Here is a 21,744-nt window from a genome sequence, read left to right on the forward strand (position 1 = left end):
GAATTGGAGTATCTGAATTTGGTATAATTTTTTTGTTTTCATGGATTTTGTGACATAGAGATCCGATGGGTTCGTCTTTCCCGTAACCAATAGACATTTTAATAAAGTGCCTTATGGGACTGGCTCCATACATATGTATGTACACCTGAGTGGAACATCGAGCTATCTCGGCAGCCAGTTCGAAAACGTCCTATCTAAACTGAAAATATTTTGAAAATATGTGGAGATAGGGCGTTTTTGAACCGAATTGTGTGAATAGGGTGTTCTTCAAATTAAAGGTCTTGAATTGCACTAAAATTTTTTTTGTTGTTCGAGGGATATAAAATTGTGTGAAGGATGCACAGCTGCATGCAAATCATAAGAAATGCAATATATAATGAATTTTTCAAATTGAGGGGTTTCAAATATTTTTTTGGTTTTTAAACCTTGGATTCGAGTTGCTCGTCTCAAAATTTATAATATTAATATAATATAACTTACAATTTTTTGGAAATAAGTCCGTTGGATTTTGCAGGTTTTTTCGAAGAACACTATTTTTGACCAATGTTTTTGAGGTCAAGGAGTAGTTGTGGTTCAATGGCAATATTTTTCCGTGAAAGGCAATTACATTAGCTTTACAAACCAGTTTGTGTCATATCATAATGTTGCTTCCGTCGAAAACGCTACGATTAATTCAGATAGAGTGTTAAAAAAGCACACCGTGCGCCGGAAATAATTAATGAATGCTCAGTTAAATAAAAATATTTTATCTCACCAATTATGTGCAAACAGACGCACTTAAATTGGCTATTATTTGCATTATCCTTATGTATGAGTATTTATTTAAGTACACCAGTTTTTGGTTGCACGAACAATTGCGCGCATGCATACATTCTTTCACTATCTTGCCTGCAGCTTATCATTGAAATTCAATTAAAATTCCAATTGTTTTTTCCTGTTTTTCCCACAGGTGGTTTTATGGGAGATATCGCCTTGCCCGACATTAATTATGACGGTGACCCAATTGTGGCGCGCACTCTGATTATACCCATAGAAGCCGGATCACATGACAACGAAGACGACGACGAAATCACCGGTAGTGAGGATAGTGAAAGCTTGCCTAAACGAAATGTGAATGAAAAGGATACCGCCTGGGAATGGCAATCGGATGCACCAGCTGACAGGCTGACAATCGTTGAAAAAGTTGCACCCGCTACTAAATTCAATGCATCTTTCCAACAAGAATTGGAGATACTCAAGCAGGAAGTTTATCACGAAGGCTTGCAAGTGGAGGAGGAGGGTCTGACACATATTATACGCAAGAAAACCAAACTACCGAGTTCACGTTATGACTACAACAACAATAAAAATGAACGTAACCGCAATGATGCAGCTTTGGTGAGTCTTCTTTAATTATACATATACATACATACATTTGAATAAATTTGTTTTACATATTTTAATGTACTCACAATCTGCATTCTAGTCTATATTAGACTTAACTTTAAACCCGATATTACAAAGAACGATTTTTATATTTAGTAGTCTAAGGACTTCCGCATTACAGTGTCAAGCCGTCCGTCTGTGCACACATAACTCGAGTAAAAATTGAAATATCTTTACGAAACTTGGGCGGACGGTATTTAAAAATGACAAAATTGTACAATAACCACGCTTACCTCCCATATAACGGTAGTTTTCAGAAATACGAAAATGCGATATTTTATTAACTACTGAAGATTATTCACTCAAGATTGATATTTACAATAATTTTTAGACGAAAAATAATAACATTATACATTTTTGGAAAATGGGCGTAGCCACGCCCACATATGTATATCTTGGTAACCGCTCCACCAATTTCTCCCAAACTAGCATAGTTGTTGGCCTTGGTACAACATACCAGATGGATGAAAATTTTTTAAATCTGAAAATAACCACACCCAAATCGCATATAACGGTAATTTAGAGAAATACGAAATCTTCGATAAATCAGTAAATATTAAAGCTAATTTATTCAAAATTGATGCTAGCAATAATTATTTTCCAAGCAACACGTTTATTTATGATAAAATTTTGGAAAATTGGCGTGGCGCCGCCCACTTATGATCACATATATGCATCTCGGTAACCGTTCTACTAATTTGTACTAAACTCGGTATGGTTATTGCGCTTGCCACATTAAAGCAAAACCTTGAAAATTATTGAAATCAGACTAAAATTTCGGCCACTTTTCATATAAACCTCGATATTTCGAAATTTAAAGGCGCTAATTAACTCAAAATTTATACTAGCAATCCCTTGGAAAGAAGTAACATTATTTGGAATTTTGGAAAATGGGCGTGATACCGCCCATATATGACTACACAAGTTTATCTCATTATGTCTAACTGAACGTTCTATCGAAGATTTTTAAAATAAGCGTAAAACCACCACAGCTTTCCATGTAGCGGTAGATTTCGGAAAGGTGAAAGACATATATTTAATACTTGCGCCGGGTATTTAATGTTCGGCTACGCCCGAACTTAAAGTTTCTTGCTTGTTAATTTTCAAAGTTGAATACCCAAAACCTACGATTATCTAAAAAAGGGAATCGTAGTTTGAAGTTGAAAATTAAGTATTCGGGAGAGAGTAAAGAAACCAAGCTCATTTTCATATCATGTATCGCCGAGGGCTGTCTCCTTTTGAAGTGCAGTTGCTTACGCTACCAACAGGCGTGCAGATTATCATTTAAGATGGCTATTGAGTGAAGAACACTATTGAATGTACATACTTAGAATCAATTCGAAGTATTTTTAGTTTGGGCCGCTGATTATCCCAAAATTCCCGAAAATATGGCTGCTGATGACTTACCTTGGGACGTTTTCACATCGACCATAATAGAGGTCTACAATCTAAACTATAAGAAGATAAACTCTCCTCCACAAGCTTCAGCAATCGGTTCATGGCTGGAAAATTACACCACAGCCAAACTTCAGACGTTGCGAGTTAAGTAGCGTTGACCGGTTGGCATTCACAACAAATAGCTGGGCCTGGCCTCCAATGAGTTCTGTAGAAGCTGCAGAAACGAAATCATACAGAAGACCATAACAATCAGTGTTCTTATATGGCCCTACAAACACTAACTGCTGAGCTGTAGTGAAACATTTTTTGAGCCAACAACGAAGTTTGGCTGGCGGAGAATGACAGTCCTGGGGAGCTCTCGGTACTAGTTAGTGTTTTTATTGAGGTCCCATTAAGGTTGGGTACATTTAGAGAAATTGTTAAATTAATTCTACTTCATCGTCCACTAAGAAGTTTAACAGTGAGTGAGGATTCGGTTTTGTATTTAGTCTCCACGACAGCTTCCCAACTGACTCTATCAGAATAGGCCAGGCGAACGCCTCCGATTGAGGCTAGAGTTAAGTAGAGTATCTTATACTTACAAATGAAGAAGACGAGCTCCATCTTACTAGAATTTAGAGTAATTTGATTTTCGCGGATCACTTGTTGTGAGTGATAGATTTCACCTTGGAACAGATCATAGAAGATATCCGGAGATTTAATCCTCAATAAATAGGCAATACCCTGGCAATGGTTATGGAATTTCATTAAAGTCATAAAATATATAAATTTGTAAGAATTTGTTGTAATATTGGCAACTTTTTAGATGAAGTGCGTGAAAGATCACACATACCGTATACTTCATTCAAAAGTGCATTATTGACTTAAAGTTTAGCACACGTCTGAAAAATTTTCCTTATTTTACCGAAGGGTAAATATGAACATGTTTAGTACATATGTATGTATCTAAATGTATGTGCTTTCGTGGGTGGCAAATTTTGAAGCAACGGCGTGAATTTAGCAAAGCTACCAAAAGTCCATAAAAACTCTGATTTTTATTGTGCGTCTAAGCACTAGTCAAACATTAATTTTTTCACTTGTTGGATGTTGAGCTCGCAATGTTTACGCTTCCAACAAGGCAGTTTAATTCAACACTTCATCTGTGCAGCGCGTCTCAATTCTCTTCCTTTTGTTTGTTCTCTCATTTTATTTTTCTCGTGAACTGCGATGCCTAGTCGGCCAATGAACCGGTAAAACCCACAAGTTTTTCGTTAAACACCGACTATTTGATGAAAAACTTAAAAAATGAAGTTATCAGTAGCAATAACAACAACGACAACGGCCAACGCTACAAACCGAACCCCATTTACCATCCAGTTGATGGTTCATTTTTCGATTCCAAGCCAGCTACGCGCGGAAAATCCGCAAATACGGACACGAATGAAACACAACCGCTAGGTGCGCATCAACAACAACAACTACGGCAGCGCGCTCTTAGCAGCGGTGGTGGAATGCACACACGTCCAGGAAAAGCCACAACTTTTGATGCAAACGGAAAAGTAGAGTCGATTGCTTTACACCGCAGTGGGGAGTATTTCGGACCAGCAGTTAGTAGCGTCGATAGCAATGGCGCAGGTGGAGCTTTCGGACGCACACCGATTGAGAAAGCAGTCGAAGTAGAGAAGCAACGTAAAGCCGCAGCAGCCATAAATAATCGCAATGTTGATCAACGAAAAATTCAATCGAATACGAAGGACATTGAAATGGATTCAGGTAACAATTTCGTGGCCGAACGTCGCATGGTCATACTGCCGACATCGGTACCTACGCAACGCTCAACAATGCCGAATGTTTACAGTAATTCGGGTGGTAATGGCATGAAGCTTGATGATGTGGATTTTTTGCATGCTGAGGGTGCAGTACGACGACGACATCGCCGTGGGCGCAAGCATAGGTAAATTGAATGACTAACACTGCATTGCATAGTGTATGCTAGTACAAATAGGCCACACAATATGTACTCGAACCACAAACCAATCGCACTTAATTAACTTTCATTACAGACGCAGCTCAGAAATGCGACATGCAGACTTTAATGCGAAGCTGGAACGCCTAAAGGAAGAACTCAATCGGCCAGTGCATACCATTCACGATTATCCAGCGCAAGTACGCCACCAGCGGCCAACACACAACGTGGGCGGCCACCATGGCGCCAACCACAAAACACATAACAAGAAGCAAACAACGAAAATTGGAGTAACAGCAACAGCAACACCTGGAGCAGATAAAATAGAATTCGCCAATGAACGACCGCTGGAACACGAGTACGGAAAGCACAAGCAACAGCTGGCGCCAGAACCGCAACAGCACCATCAACGCCACCATCAATGGATGCCAGCGTTGCAAATGGAGCAAAGTCTAGCCAAAAATTTCAATTATTCTGCAACACCAAGCGATGAACTGGAAGCTGTGGGCGGTAGAGTTGAATTCGACGCGTACGATTCCATAGCCAGTAGCGACCGCAGTGACGGAATTAGTGCGGGTACTGGCAGCAATATACAAACGCCATTAGAAATAGAACTACAAAAAGCTGAGTAAGTATGCTTTGCAAAAATCTCCAAATGCTGCTATGAAATCTTTGATGCGGTCTGCTAATGGCTGTAAAAGTCAATATGTTGAGGGCCGTAGGTACATACTACTCTTCGGAGACTGTCGGGTGCCCACGAAGCCACTACGACATATCCTAAACCTTCCAAACTTGGTACCAAAATTTAAGAGATAGTAGTTTTTTCTTTTCCTCTTTATTTGGCACGCAACCATTTTTCGGTTTTGAGCGAGACCACAAGCTTCGCCTATTGCCCCTTTCTTCCGAAGTTGCGCCAAGTGTACAAATCGACCGCAGAGGGGTCCTTCGACTATTTGGAGGCAGGTGGAAAGAATTGTTAACGTGCACCGATTCCGCTGAACCTTGTATGTACTATAATTTTTCTAAAGAAAAGGGAATTTTGAAATACAAGACCTCAAAAATATTTTGTGTGTTCAAACTAAAGTCCTCTTAATGTTCTTTCGTTTCACATCATATTTTGACATTTCATATAACTTCTGGATGAGTTAATTAAATTCGACATTGCAAGAAGGTGGCAACCCTCTTCAAAATATTTTCAAACGGCCACCTTATGAAGCCCCTTTCGTTAAGCGCCCATATGTTGAAACATATTTCTCCTAATTAATTTTCTTAATTCAAATTGAATTTAATTTTAATTTAATTTTTTAAACAGGTGGCAACCCTCCTAAAGTTAAGTTAAGAAACAAATATTTTCAAACCCCTTTCCACTGATACCCATTTTTTAATAATTGATATTTTTAGATAATTTGAAAGAAATTTTTTCAATGGTGGCAACCCTTTTCAAAAAAGTAAAAGTAAAGTTATTGCATATCTGCAGTCCAAGAGTTTTAATTTGACGCCTTATTTTGGAAAATCAAATGAACGGTGCTGTTATGACGTCATTGCTTATTATATAGTGTATATTCAATTGTTCTACAGGTGGCAACTCCTTTCGAAAAAATAAAACCAGTTTGTATTTTACCAGTGTGCGCGTTAATTTGACACTCCATTTTTGAAAATCGAACGAACGGTGCAGATCTTTAATGCGGAACAAAAAATGATTATTGCACACCTAAAGTCAGAGCCCTTTGATTTGACGCCTCACTTTTTAAAATCGAACGAACGGTGTGGATCTGATGGCATTGATTATTAAATTATTTGAATGCAATTTTTTATCAGGTGGCAACTCTTTTCGCAAAAGTAAAACCTTATTGCACATCTACAGACCAAGCGCTTTAATTTGACTTCTCATTTTTGAAAATCGGGCGAACGGTACAGATATTTAATGCTGCACAAAAAATTCCTTCGCGTATTATATATATAGATTATATATATAGATGGTAAAGATAGGCTAGTTGCCACGCACTCCACTCTTCTATGCCAAAACATTAAATTTCATCCGATTTCGATAAAAATTTTTTTTGTTCTCTCTCTTTTATTAGAAACACCTAAGTTTGAAAAAAAAAATGGGGAGGATTGGGTCACAATAAGTCTACATTCATTAGAAAGTGCCTCAAGCTCAATAAACTTGTTGAATTTACGTACATAATTGTTAGTTGGCCAAAAAATTACAAAACACAAAACATTAATAAAAACTGTTTACAGGTCTCCTCTGCGCTGATACCAAAATTTTTTAACCGGCACACATAGGAGTATTTGTACACAAAACCCAGTCAATAGTCACATTTGCCAATTTTGGCAAAAGTCCAGTTAAACATACTATTTCTAAAGCTAAGTATCCGATTTATTGAAAAGTAGCCATGAAAACTCCCCGGCTGCTGTCCCTTTGACATCCATACGTCAACCTGTAAACAGTCAATGTTGTGATCGTTTTTTTTTTTTTTTTTGTTCTGCACGCTGTCAGTCGTTCTACTTGTTTCGTCGGTAATTGTATTTTAGTGAAGACCTATGTATGTATTTCAACAAAAAACCTTTTGAACATGGAAGAAGAAGGTCATTTCCATCATTTTGGACTAAATTTGAGTGAATTGCTTTTAATATGGTCTTCTTTTAGAAAATTTAAAATCGGTCCATTTTGATATTTTTAATATTTTTTTTTTTTAATTCTTATGTATTGATATTTTTGTTTACTTGCCAGGGTTTGTCAAAGTTTGGTTCCTTGAAATACATGTAACTACAAATATCGTTGAGCAATTAAAGTAAAAATAATTTTCTCCCATGTGCTATATTTTGATTTTCGAAGGACGAAACACGATTAATCATTAAATTGTAATTTTGGTTTTTATTTACAGAAATGTTTAATGTCTAGTTATAAGTAGAGTAGATTGTCGCATTGTTAAAAAAAATTGATCGAATACTATTTGTCAAAGAAAACGGATGCTGGGAAGTATATTTGAAATTCAACAGCTTTCATTGGAGCTGGGTACACAAATTTACTGAGTTGCATACCCTTTAATTTTAAAGACCTCGGGAGATCTTATGAGGGACTATGAAACTGGACAATAATACTCTCTAATCGGCTTCGGCGAGAACAATTGTGTCCTTAGAACATTTTTTTAGTTATTTATTTAACTGAAATTGAAGAAGCATCAAAACTTTAGCAACGAAAAATTTGCACAATTCGCAATCTGAAGAGCCGGTCTGAAAGAACAAAGTGCACATCCGAACTCGTCTGCCTAAATATGTTCATGAAAACGAGTTCCGTTCTTGTCTTTTTCTGAAAAAGTTTTTTTCTGGACTTATGGTAGCTGAATATAACTATTTGAATATTTCACGAAAGTGATCCTAAGATAATTTTAAGTAGTAATTTTTATCCTTTTAATGCCTAATTATGATTATTTTATTTACCGAGTAGAAAAACACATAAAATAATATTGACCGATTTTACTATGCAAATACACCTCTGTGCGGCAACTAAATTTCCAGTTTCAGCTTCTGTTAATGAAAATTTTTAATTTTTCGATTACAAAATATTCGGTAACGATCAGAATAGGCTTGTGAATAGAGTAAACTATCGTCACGTTCTTGTGTGAGTTTATTAGAAAAAATCAATGGTACGAGCCAGAGATGACTCCAGTGACAAAGTTCGAAGGCTAGTTAGGTTCATCGAAGAACGTAAAAAATTCGTAATATGTGCTAAGTAATAGGTTGAATAAAATTTCGCCACCGGCAACAACAGTTACTGGCATAGTGCAGAAAATTATGTGTAATAAGCAGATATTAGGGAATAATGCGTCCATCTTCAAATCGTGTAACTTGTTTAAGAGATGGGCCTTTGGGTCCCTATATTTGCTTCGTTAATGGTCTTAATCAGGCATGCCCAGCGCAAGGCACTTGCCTATGGAGTTCTGACAGCGTTGGGCATGATTAATTTTAATAGTGAACACCTGAAAAGTTTTGTATGGAGTTCAAACTTTAATGACGTTGCACTTTATTCTTACTATAATAGTTTACTAAAATCATTGCATATTTCTAAACAGAAATTCAAAGCACTTAAGGCATCGCAATCGCATGGTGCGCGCTGTAACTGCCAAAAAGGAGCGAGTGTGGGATTACGGTGTCATACCGTATGAAATCGACGGCAACTTCAGTGGTCTGCACAAGGCGCTTTTCAAGCAGGCAATGCGTCATTGGGAAAACTCTACTTGCATCAAATTTATTGAACGTGATCCCGAAATACATCCAAATTTCATTGTATTCACAGTACGTAGTTGTGGGTGAGTTCAGCATGGACAATAATGAAATCAAAGTAATTGGCTTTGTTTTTGCTCTAAAGATACATTTGTACCAACATTTACACTAAATACCATCATAACTACGCTTTTCGCAAACTAATTGTTTTATTCTTTATACGCAAGTATGGACGCACTAAAATACATACTACATGCATACATACATAAAAACATTTGTTTATATATACTGATACAAACTGACATACACATGCATATACATAAACACCCACCGTGCCAACACAAATGTCATTTCGCTTACCCAACCATTTTGCTACAGGTGCTGTTCATTTGTTGGCAAACGCGGCAATGGAGCGCAAGCCATATCAATCGGTCGCAATTGCGACAAATTCGGCATTGTAGTGCACGAACTGGGTCATGTCGTTGGCTTTTGGCATGAGCACACCCGTCCCGATCGCGAAAAGCACGTCGTCATCGAGCACAACAACATCATGAAGGGTCAAGACTACAATTTCAACAAATTGACACCGGAGGAGGTCGACTCACTGGGGCTGCCCTATGACTATGACTCCATTATGCACTATGCGCGCAACACATTCTCCAAAGGCACCTACCTCGACACCATTCTACCCATTGAAGTGAAAGGCAAAAAGCGTCCTGAAATTGGTCAACGTTTACGCTTGAGTTCCGGTGATGTTGCACAAGCGAATTTACTCTACAAGTGCCCCAAGTGCGGTCGTACATTTCAAGAGAATACCGGCATATTTGCCAGTCCGTCATACTATACGGCTGGTGCATTGACCAACGAGACGGAGCAGTGTGAATGGCGCATTACAGCTACACATGGCGAGCGCGTTGTGTTGAAACTGGAAAATTTGGTAGGTAGCATTTACTTGCTTGCCCTCAAGGCGGACAACATGAACAAATTTTTAAATTAAAAGTAAAAGTAGATTTTTGGTTTATTCGTTTTCCTTGGCTTGGCGGCAGTCATTTTTTGAAAAACCATGACTAATTTCTGCTATTGAATTTAATGCGTCGAACATTTGTTGAATATTTTCTTCTCTCTTTTGAATTTTACAGAATATTTTCAAGTCGAACAACTGTCAAACGGATTACTTGGAGGTGCGAGATGGTTATTATTATAAATCACCTCTGATTAAGCGTTTCTGCGGTAAAGTAAATGGAGAAATTTTGAAAACAGAATCGAGTCGTATGCTTTTGACGTATGTCAATACACATCGCATGGAAGGCTATCGGGGTTTCAAGGCAGAATTTGATGGTGAGTGTACCTCATATATCCGCACATATGTACTATGTACACATTGCACACGCATCTTCAAAAGCGACACAACTCGAAATTTAGCATTTTTGAAATTATACACTAAAATGTGCACAGAAATTTTATTTACCTTGTAGAAAAAGCTGGAGCAAATTTTTGTTATAATTTGTTGAAAAAACCCAAGGTAGAGTCTTGCTTGCCCATATAATTGGCATGTGCTTTGAATATCGGGTGCGATATGTAAGAATGCAAATTCATATACCAATAAGATAGGTCATTAAATATCAAATGAATTTTTGGTTAGTTTTACTCGAGGTCCTGAATATGCAGCTAATATTGAACGAACAGTTGTTTTGCTTTGAAATTATATTTGTAAGTCAGTTTCAGACAACCAGTTGCAACCAAAAAACTTAGCCAATCGCTTGTCTCTTTTGCAAAGTTATGTTAGTTGTTCACACTAATTCCTTCGGTACACGCCATTCACGTGAATAGGGTCATAGATCTTACACAGAATATTTCTCTCGAAAGCCCCCGAATCTTTCTCATATTTGTTCGACACTGCCCACGACATGCGATATATAAAAAGACAGGCACGATGCCTAATTTTTGTTCGTCGAGGCCGGCTTTAAATTGCCTACTGAGGCCAAGGTAACGACTGTTGGTAAGAGTTGTCGTTCGCTTGATATCTCTGAGAGTAGATTGTTCAGTATAGACGTATATTGAAATTTAACAAGAATTTTTTTCATAGAACATTATAATCACTTAACTCCTATCATTATGAGCAGTTAGGGGAACTAGATAGTTGTTAAGATACCTAATATTTGATAATAAAATTTCCTATTACACATCACGTAAGATTTGTAGAGGTAATATAGCCAAATGTTAAGCTGCAGGACCATGTCTACTAGAATATAACGCAATGACACATATGCTAGGTGTTGAAGCGAAGTGGGTACGATATGTCCTTTAGCTGTTTGAAGTAACTTTAAAACTCACTTTCCAATGGAATTTAATAGGTTAGAGCCTATAATAAAAGGCGTGTATACATTTATTGAGTAAAAAGTCCATACTTTCGTTAGAAAAACATGTGTTTCCATTTGAGATTATCCTTTTAGCTAGAGGTGATTGCACATTTTAAATTATACACTATAAGTAGTATTCACCAAAGTGGGCAAGTGGCCTGGCAGTCTGGCAAAAGAGCAGATCAGCTGAAGCAACGACGTTTATCAACAGTCGTTGCTTGAGCTCATCTGCTTTTTTGCCAGAGTGTCAGGCCCACTGTGCAATTTGGTGAATACCTATATTGTTTCTCACACTGCCACAAAACTCTAGAATTTATAACTTAGCCTTCAAATCTTATCAATGGGTATGAAATACTCCTCGTAAAAAAGGCGTGAGTACCAGGATCTCGTGAAATTTGATACGCAAAAAAATGTGTACGACTTGGCCAAGCATTAAGCGATTCAGTTAAATACATAAATAGGATTCATTCATTTTGTCGGGACTGCCTTTTTCATAGCCACTTCCGGAATAGCTCACAACTATTTCAGGATTATTCCATGGTAAGTGCCAGAATTGTTTGAAATGGTTCTGCATAAGTCGTGACCTTGACCCGAAAGGATATCGAACAAGTATAGAAACGGTCTCGAAATGGTCCCTAGTAGTCCCAAAAGTATCCCAAACTAGTCATAAAATACTCATGAGCTACACCTTTTTCAACAGTATTTCAGAAAAACACAAATGTATTTCAGAAAAGGCCCAAAGAATTACAGAAAATCCGTAAATGTTGCTGAAATAGTCCTGAATTAACTCAAATTGTCCAGAACTGGTCCCTAAATGCCACGAAACGGTTTAGATCAGAAATTTTAATTTGTACACACAAGAAGCAATCACAGATTTTCTGCTGGGCTGCATAAGAAGCAGTTACTAACAGATGAATTTTGTATTATACTGATCTACTCCTTTCAGTTAGCAATTGTATTATTCCATTTAGCCACGTCACAAAAAAAAGATGAAGGAAACAAATTGAGAGCTTTTCCTGCTGCTATTTTAAAAAATGCACTTAGCTTTAGCATTTCTGTTACATCCTGATTACTTGTACCTACTCCGCATCCGCTTTTTAAGCTGCATTCACAGCAGCAAGTCAACCATTCAACAATTCCACTTTGTCACGAGTCATCACGGCTCATTCACACCTCCCCATGCATACATACATACTTCCTTACATACTTACACTCTCCCAAGCTTACTTGGATACATATACTTGTTTTCCTCTTTCCGCACTTGCAGTCATCTGTGGCGGTGAGATGTCTGTCGACGATTCCGAGGGTCGTTTAGAATCGCCCAACTATCCACTGGATTACCTGCCAAGCAAAGAGTGCGTGTGGAAAATCACTGTGCCAAGAGGCTACCAAGTGGCGCTTAAGTTCCAATCTTTCGAAGTGGAGAATCACGACAGCTGTGTGTATGATTACGTCGAGGTGCGAGACGGTGCCACGGAGGATGCGCAATTGATTGGCGTTTTTTGCGGCTACAAACCACCACCGAACATGAAGTGAGTGCATCCGTATAAATATAAATATGTACTAGTATGTACATATACATATGTATATGTAAGTAGCTTACAAACACTCGTAGTATGCACTGATACACTTGGCGAACGAAAAAGAGTTCTGTCTTCTGTTCGAATTGTCGGACGATCCTTTAGTTCGTCGCCTAAGTAAGTGCTGTTTGGATATGCTGATAACAAGCAAGTGTGCCGGCGCGACTGAAAGCAAAATCAAAAGTGAAACTTTTCCTTACTTCACTTTATTCATTTTCTACATTATTTCTCTTGTTGTTGTTTTTGTTGTTTTCACTTTGTAGGTCAAGTGGCAATGCTATGTATGTGAAATTCTTGTCGGACTCATCCGTACAGAAGGCCGGCTTCTCAGCCATTTTCATGAAGGAGGTAGACGAGTGCGAGACACAGAATCATGGCTGCGAGCATGACTGCATAAATACGTTGGGTGGTTACGAGTGTAGCTGTCATATTGGCTATGAATTGCATAGCGACAAAAAGCATTGTGAAGGTATGTACTTAAATATGTATGCACGTATGTGGGTGTATAAATAATGGTACATACATATTTACAATATGTATAGTTAAACATGCAAGAAAATTTGAAAGATTCTTTCCCATTTATACATATATTCTCCTTACTACTTCACCTGTCAACAGTTTTGTTTTTAACGCCTTCTCATTCACCTCCTTGCAATTCTCTGCTCCTTCTATTAACCACAGATGCTTGCGGTGGCGTCATTGAATACCCCAATGGTACCATAAGTTCGCCATCGTTCCCGGATGCCTATCCCGTGCTAAAGGAATGTATTTGGGAAATTATTGCTCCGCCAAAACACAAGATATCGCTCAACTTCACGCATTTCGATCTCGAGGGCAATACACAACAACAAACGGATTGCGGCTACGACTCGGTCACTATTTACTCAAAATTAAGCGAGAATCGCCTAAAGCGCATTGGTACATATTGCGGCACAGCCATACCACCCACAGCCACCTCGGAGGGCAATGCGCTGCGCGTTGAATTCCATTCTGATAAGACTATACAAGGCACTGGCTTCGCTGCAGTATTCTTCACGGATATTGATGAGTGTTCCACGAACAATGGTGGCTGCCAGCATGAGTGTCGTAACACAATCGGCTCCTATATGTGTTTCTGTCACAATGGCTATTCGCTACATGAGAATGGACACGATTGCAAAGAAGGCGAATGTAAACATGAAATATCGGCACCTTTTGGCACCATCTACAGTCCAAACTTCCCGGATCTCTATCCACCGAATGCTGATTGCGTATGGCACTTTTCAACCACACCGGGTCATCGCATCAAGCTGATATTCAATGAATTCAACGTGGAGTCTCATCAGGTGAGTGAGCCAAGTGGTAATGAATGCGCATGGTGCAAACGTGGTAGACTCAAACTGTAAATAGTAGATACGTGGCTTTTTTAACCGACTTCCAAAAAATGAGGAGGTTATCAGTTGGTCGGAATATTTTTATTTTTTTTTTTATTTTTTTTTTATGTATGCTACCGCATAACTTTGGACCACGTCAGCCGATTTCGACAAGGTAGTGTCTCAGAGGTGGTCCCATACTAATCTGGTTAAGATCCGATCAGTGGATCATGATATATATATATATATTTTTTTTTTATATGAGAGTTGAAGTCGGTTTTTTTTGCTAAAAATTACTTGTTTCTCATACCTTTGAGTGTATTGCTGATATGACAAAGTATAACACTGTACAAAATTTTTAAAGTTTTGAAATATCACAGCTAAACGACCAAACCCGTCAACTTAATTTTGGCTTCTACGATGCCGATTTCAGAAAATCCGTATTACGTCAAAATTTCGAGATATTTAGGAGGTAAGTTTTAGATTTTTGTTCGTTATAACACTGTGCTCAGGCTGTAAACTCTTTTGGCCTTATTCATAAAAAATAATGTAGATTTAAGAGCTTTATAAATTGACGTTTTCATACATTTATCAATTTATAAAACTTTTTTGACACGTTGGCTGCCACGTCGCACGTTTTCATGCGACACCCAGATGTTACCCTGAGGCCACGTCGCACATTTTCGTGCGACACCTAAATGTTACCCTGAGGCCACGTCGCACATTTTCGTGCGACCCCTAAATGTTACCCTGAGGCCACGTCGCACATATTCGTACATTTTAATATGGAATTTTACATGGAATTTGGATTCTCTGGCCTGTGGTGAACATTTTGGTGTATTTCCCATGGCCGCTGTGTATTTTAATGGTATTTTTTTGGATAATAAAAAAGTTGGAAATTTAAATTTGTCATTTATCAATTCTTTTAAAAATCAATTCATTTATGAGCAAAAAAAATATAAAAATATATATGTATGTAAATTCAAATGGAGATCAGTAGAAAAACAATAAACATAAAATTAGAAATTCAATTTGGAGATCAGTAAAAAAACAATAAACTTAAAATTAAAAATTCAATTTGTTATTGGAGTTCAGTGCAAAAATAATGCAATTAAAATGTAAATTTATCAAAATTAATTCTTAAATAAATATAATTAAACTAATTAATTAATTCTTAGATTTATTAAATTAATAATTAATCAAACATAACGCAAAGACTACAAAAAATTACTGTTGCACATTTTCGTGAACGCGAAATTGGAAAACTAAGTAAAATAAAACAAAAAAAGGAACAGTCCAGCGCCTTCGTATTGGCCTGCAGGCTGTATCGGAGATACAGCCGCTAAATTTAAACGTAGAATACGTGGTATGGTTAAGAGCATATCCAAGTAAAAAAACAAAAGCACACACTAAGCAAAAAATATCGATAACAAAAGCGATAATAATATCGGTAGCAAAATCGATAAAAACATCGATAAAGAAATCGATGAAAATATTGATATCAAAATCGAAAAAATATCGAAAGCAAAATCGATAGCAAAATCGATAACAATACTGATTACAAAATCGATTACAAAATCTATCAAAATATCGATTACAAAATCGATAAAAAAGTCGATAACAAAATCGATTATAAAGTCGATAACAAAATCCATAACAAAATCCATAAAAATGTCGATACCAATATCGATAGCAACATCAATAAAAATATCGAATATAAAACCTATAAAAAAATCTATAACAATATCGATAGCAAAATCGATAAAAATATCGGTAACAAAACCGACAAAAGTATCGATGACAAAATCGATAGCAAAATCGATTACACAATCGATAACAAAATCGATAAAAAATATCGATAACAAAATCGATAAAAGTATCGATCATTATATCGATAAGTTCCGAAAATATCGATAGCAAAATCAATAACATTATGGATAAAAATTTCGATAGCAAAATCGATAAAAACATCGGTAATAAAACCGACAAAGTATCGATTATTATACCGATAAACCCCGAAATATGTACTTACGGACACATACATACATACTTTTTGTCTCCTTCCCACACTTCCAACATATGCACGTGTTTGCAAAATGATGACGAGGTGATTTTGTATGGAAAATCATTTATGCCCATATATTTGAATTAAATAAACATATATAGAAGATATCAACCAATACTTCCCATATACCAAACGAAAGGAAAACTCTTGAATTTTTGATTAAAGAAAACAAAAACAAAATCATTCGAGCAGTTTTCGAGCATTTTGGTAATGAAAAAAATTTGCAAATTTTTTCAACAATTTTTTGCCTTAAAATGCTCAATATTTGTTAAATTTATATAAAATTTGTACCCGATAATATTTCTACTGCTCCAAAGAACCTATATCCCGAAAATGAAAGTTATATATGCCAACAATAAGTTACTAGAGCACTTTAAAGGCTCAAAATTGACCCCAAAATAAGGTAATGTTTACCGTTGTTTTTACGACAGAAACCGAATTGGTTATTTACAAAAATTAATCTGTCGACAGGTTTGGAATTTTATCTTTGAAACGCCACACTTTTCTTTGAAATCGCTTTATTAGTTCTCGTGCAATAAGCGTTTTTGTGAAGCTCTAAAAATTACAGCTACAACATTTGAACATAGCCCCCATACCTTAAGGTAAGACGTATTCTACGTCAAAATATCAAATACAACTCAAAAGCTACAAAAGATTACTGTCGCACATTTTCGTGCGACGTGGCCCCACAACATGTTTTATGTTCTCCCAGGCCATGTCGCACGAAAATGTGCGACACAAAAAACCGTTATAACTGCAAAATTAGGGGCCAAAATAAATCCGCGAATAGTCAAAACTTTTTTTAGGCACTAAGAAACAAAAAAGAACAAAAATAAGTTGTTGGCCTCAGGTGACCAAAATTGTTAAATGACATTACTACTGAACGATCAAAATTCTAAAAAGGCTTTGGCAGCCAACGTGTTAAAGCTACTTTAATTTTTATGAATAAGGCTATTTTTCTGGGCAAAGGTTTTGATAGCTGCCAGGTTGGCTCCAGTTTTCGAGATAACGGTACTTGAAAATTTGCCTAAATTTTAACTCTTTTTTTAATAATTCCCTCAGTTATAAAGTTATTTTACTCAAATTTTGCACGTGACTGTTTTTAGATATTACCTTAACTACTTTTGGAAATGATCGAATTCGGTTCACTATAACACATAGCTCCCATGCAATTGATTGTTTAGATATGTTTTTTTCGTTATAACATATTTTATTTCATAATATTTTGAAATTTTATTGGGTTATACACTATTTGGACCTGAACTGAATCCCATTCTACGATATTCTCCAAAGCTGGACCTAAAATACCTTCGCCCAGAACAGTGTCATAAACAACGAAAATTTCACATGCAGAGCTCTAAAACTTCCCTCCCAAATATCTCAAAATTTAGACGTGATACCGGTTTTCCGAAAACGGCATCGTAATCTAGAGTCCAAAATTAAGTTTATGTGTTTGGCCGTTTAGCTGTGATATTTTTGCCTCCCTACTCTGTGATTGGTCGAATATAGTCGTTTTCCAATGAGGCATACCAATTGTCGTCAATTCCTTCTCCACGCGGTATTTTTAACAGAGAGGGGAGTCCTCTTTTTCTACTATCACCAACTGGCAATGCATCAAACTTTTCAATACCCCGTAACGGTGGAAACACAATGCCGGCGAACAGCGAACTCACCATAGCGAAATTCCCGCTGTCAAAATTAGAACACCCGCCGGCATATGAAATTGAACACAGCCAAAGCGAAATGCGAAGTTTGCTCGGCGGCGTTTCGTGGCGATAGACTTATTTCTATCACGATGGCGGCAGTACATGCCAAAGGTGGCCGTATGTTTTCTTTGCTTTCAAAGATTTAAAAGAGAAGAACACACAACACGAATTATTTTTGTCGGTTGAAAAATACAGTAATCGGTTCGTTAAATCTGGCTTAAAATAAAATAATTTATAATAATTCCCCCTTGCCTTATATTTATATTTGTTATCATTTCATTATTTCTAAATAAGGTTTCGTTTTTCAAAATATGATCAGCTAAGTTATAAGTGCGACGAAATGGTATCAGCTGTTTTCGCTACCGCTCTAATTCTATATGTATCTTACCCAACACATTTCTCTCGAAACACCCAAGAGCGTCGCGTCCGAACAGTAATTCTGAACATTTAAATTGAATTTTCAGGAATGCGCTTATGACAATGTAGCTGTATACGATGGAGAATCCGAAAGTAGTTCACTTCTGGGTCACTTTTGCGGCGACAAAATACCATATCCGATTTCATCAACAACCAATCAGCTGTATATGGTATTCAAAACGGACAAAAATAAGCAGATGACTGGATTCACGGCTATACACTCAACATGTAAGTAAAATCCATGAAACTACAAAGATCACTATTTCAAAGTCTAGCGCATTACTCTTGGCAAAATAATTTTTATGCTTCAACAAAAAGCACCAAAACCTCACGAAACTGTGGTTAAAAATTTTCTAACTCCCTAGAATTCTCAACTTATTAACTTATTCATGAAAAACATTATCGCATGACTTCTGCAGCCAAACTCAGTTATTATTAAAATTATATACAATTTAGTAACACTTGTTTCACAGTTTTATAAAAAAAAAAAAAAATATTTTTCATAGAATCAATACTTTTTATAGGCGCTTCAATACGAATAAAACTGTATACCATACATTAGAATTAATACATAACTGTTTTTAGCAATGGTTATGATTTTTATTGCAAAAAAATAAAAAATACTTTGTAATGATTATTTACTGGGTTTTATTTTTTGCAGAAAATAACATATTTTTTAGTTTTATTATTTTCGGAAAATTATCGTTATTGTGTAGTTTATTTTTTTCCGAAAACAAGCGTTCTTTTTTGGGGTTTATTTTTAGCAAAAAAAAACAATTTTTTTTTGGGTTTTATGTTTTCTTAGTAAATCAATAAAAGTTATTTTTTGTTTATTTAGAAAGTAAAAATAAATTTTATTTTTACGTTTTTGTTTTGAAAGCAAAACAAGCTTCTGGTGTTTTTCTTAAGCAGTGGCAGTGAGATAAAAAAATCGTCAAATGTTAGACTTATTCAAGTTAGTTAAAATTTAACTTAAAGCTCAGTTAATCTAGACTTAACTTAATTTAACTTGCCGTAAGAAATCATCAATGATTACTCAACACGTCAACTTATGTAAGTCAGAAGCGGAAATATTTTTGTATTTTCTTTCTCAGCTCTTTGACATTATGCCGCTTAAAATGACATATCAAAAAATTCATGCAAACAAATATGTTTGAGTTCTTTTATTTTTTAGAATTTCAAAACGAAAATTAAGCAATCCTGATTCTCTCACCGCTCTCAATTTTCGTAAGGTCGTAACTTAAGAATCTAAAATCTACAGGTTTTTAAGTTGCTTACAGTAAGTTAAGATTCAACTAACCGCCAACAAAGTTTCTCATATAACAGGTTGGCCAAAATATTAAGTTAATAATAGTAGTAGATTGGCGCTTACACAAATGTTAGTGCTTGGCCGAGCTTCTCCTCCGACTTATGGGGTGCGCCTTGATGTTGTCACACAAAGCGAAGGGACCTCCAGTTTTACGCCGACTCCGAACGGCGATTGTATTTTTATAAGAAGCAGTTTTTCATGGCAGAAATACACTCTGACGTTTGCCATTGCCTGCCGAGGGACGACCGCTGTTAAGAAAAAACCTTTTTTCTATATTTTTTTACGATGTTGCTTTGGCCAGGGTTTGAACCCAGATGCTGCGGAATGGAAGCGCGCACTGCTTACCACTGCATTATTAAGTTAAGTTACGCAAATTAAGTCTAGTCTAACTGAGATTTTACCGAAGCATCTTAAGAACTTGTTGATTTTAGATAGAGTTACCGCCTTGCGCAAATTGAGAGCGGTGAGAGAATCGGGCTTGCAGATTTTCGTTTTTGTGTTTCGCAGAAATAAATGAACGCAAACATATTTTTTGGCATGAATTTTTTTTTCATGTGGCATTTTGGGCGGCAAACTGTCAAACAGATGAAAAAGAAGACTCACAAACAAAATATTTCCGCTTCGGAAATAGTAAAATGATGACAAAACCAAAGACGAAAACAAAGACGAATTCGAAAATGGCGACGAGGACGTAAGACATATGATACGAAATCGAGTTTAATGAGGAATACGAAGACGAAGGGCCAAAAGGAAGACCAATACGAATATGAAGACGGAAGTGATTACGAAAGTGAAAGCGGAAAAGAGGACGACTAAGAGCAGAAAACTAGGATTAGACGTATGAGAAAACGAATGCGAACACGAACACGAATGCAAATGCGAACACGGATACTAACTTAAATACGAAGGTAAACATGAAAACGACGAACACTACTGAAATTATGTACAATTACAGTTACCATTACCATTATCATTAACATTAACATTAGCGTTACCATTGCCATTGTCATTACAATTCCCATTACCATTACCCACCTTTACCAATACCATTGCTATTACCACCATTATTTTAATTTTCCCTCAATATTTATCTTTATTCTTGTCCTTATACATATATGTGCATTTTGACGTAAAAACCCCAGAAATTTAGTTTTACATTCTAAGCAAAAAATAAAACTCAAATACTAATTTTTAAACTTGATTTTTTCTAATAAAACTTAAAATATAAAAATCAATATCGCTTGAGGTATGCCGAGTGACAAGGAGTATGTTGGTTTACTCCATATGGACGCAACATTTCTCCTTCATCAAGATTTTTTGAGTTAAAATTTAAAAAATAATCATTATTAGCGGTCCATGGTTTTTAGACTTTTAATAAACAAAAGAATATCAAATATCTTCTTCAGTTAGAAGATTCGTTCCATGTTTCTTCACCAAATTTTGAGTGATTCGTTTAACATCTTGTAGATAGCTATCACGAACAGTGTTATGCGTGTTTCTTTCTCCACTAGGTAACGCAGATGTCGAGGTTTGGAATACCGTAATCAAAGCTCTATGTAGCGGGAAAATAAATACATACATATTTCATCGTTTCTGATACCTATCGAACAAATAAAAGTTTGGAAATACAGTACAAAATTCTTCTTCTTCTTTATTGGCGCTGTAACCACCGTTTTTGGCCGAATCCAAAACAGCACGCCAGTCAGGAAATGCCAAGTGAAGCCAAGTCCTTCTCCACCTGGTCTTTACAACGCAGAGGAGGTCTTCCTCTTCCTCTGTTACCAGCATCGCGGCCCTCGTTAAATTTTTTCAGAGTAACTTATTGAGTGTGCTCTCAGTACGGCGAGAGAGGATTTTATTTCTCAATTGCCTAATCAGCCCAGAGTAGCACTTGTTGGCAAATGTTTCAACGTTGGATTTCAAGGCTGACATTATTATTGGTGTTAATGCTGGTTCC

The 21,744-nt window shown here is 36.5% G+C and overlaps 1 protein-coding gene across 1 annotated transcript; it reads left to right on the forward strand.

Annotated features, from left to right (window-relative positions):
- Nucleotides 1-949: 949 nt before the first annotated feature.
- Nucleotides 950-18,706, forward strand: LOC118737967 (the record flags this gene model as incomplete). The annotated part of the gene is given in 10 exon segments (XM_036468809.1): nt 950-1,377; nt 4,038-4,756; nt 4,866-5,396; nt 8,848-9,084; nt 9,377-9,935; nt 10,138-10,336; nt 12,626-12,890; nt 13,202-13,407; nt 13,620-14,263; nt 18,526-18,706. Coding segments are annotated over 10 exon segments (3,969 nt in total), but the record flags the coding sequence as incomplete, so codon positions are not given.
- Nucleotides 18,707-21,744: the final 3,038 nt, after the last annotated feature.

The sequence above is a fragment of the Rhagoletis pomonella genome, unplaced genomic scaffold (genome assembly GCF_013731165.1).
Source record: "Rhagoletis pomonella isolate Grant_MI unplaced genomic scaffold, Rhpom_1.0 Rhpom_scaffold_00004, whole genome shotgun sequence".
Lineage (NCBI taxonomy): Eukaryota > Metazoa > Arthropoda > Insecta > Diptera > Tephritidae > Rhagoletis > Rhagoletis pomonella.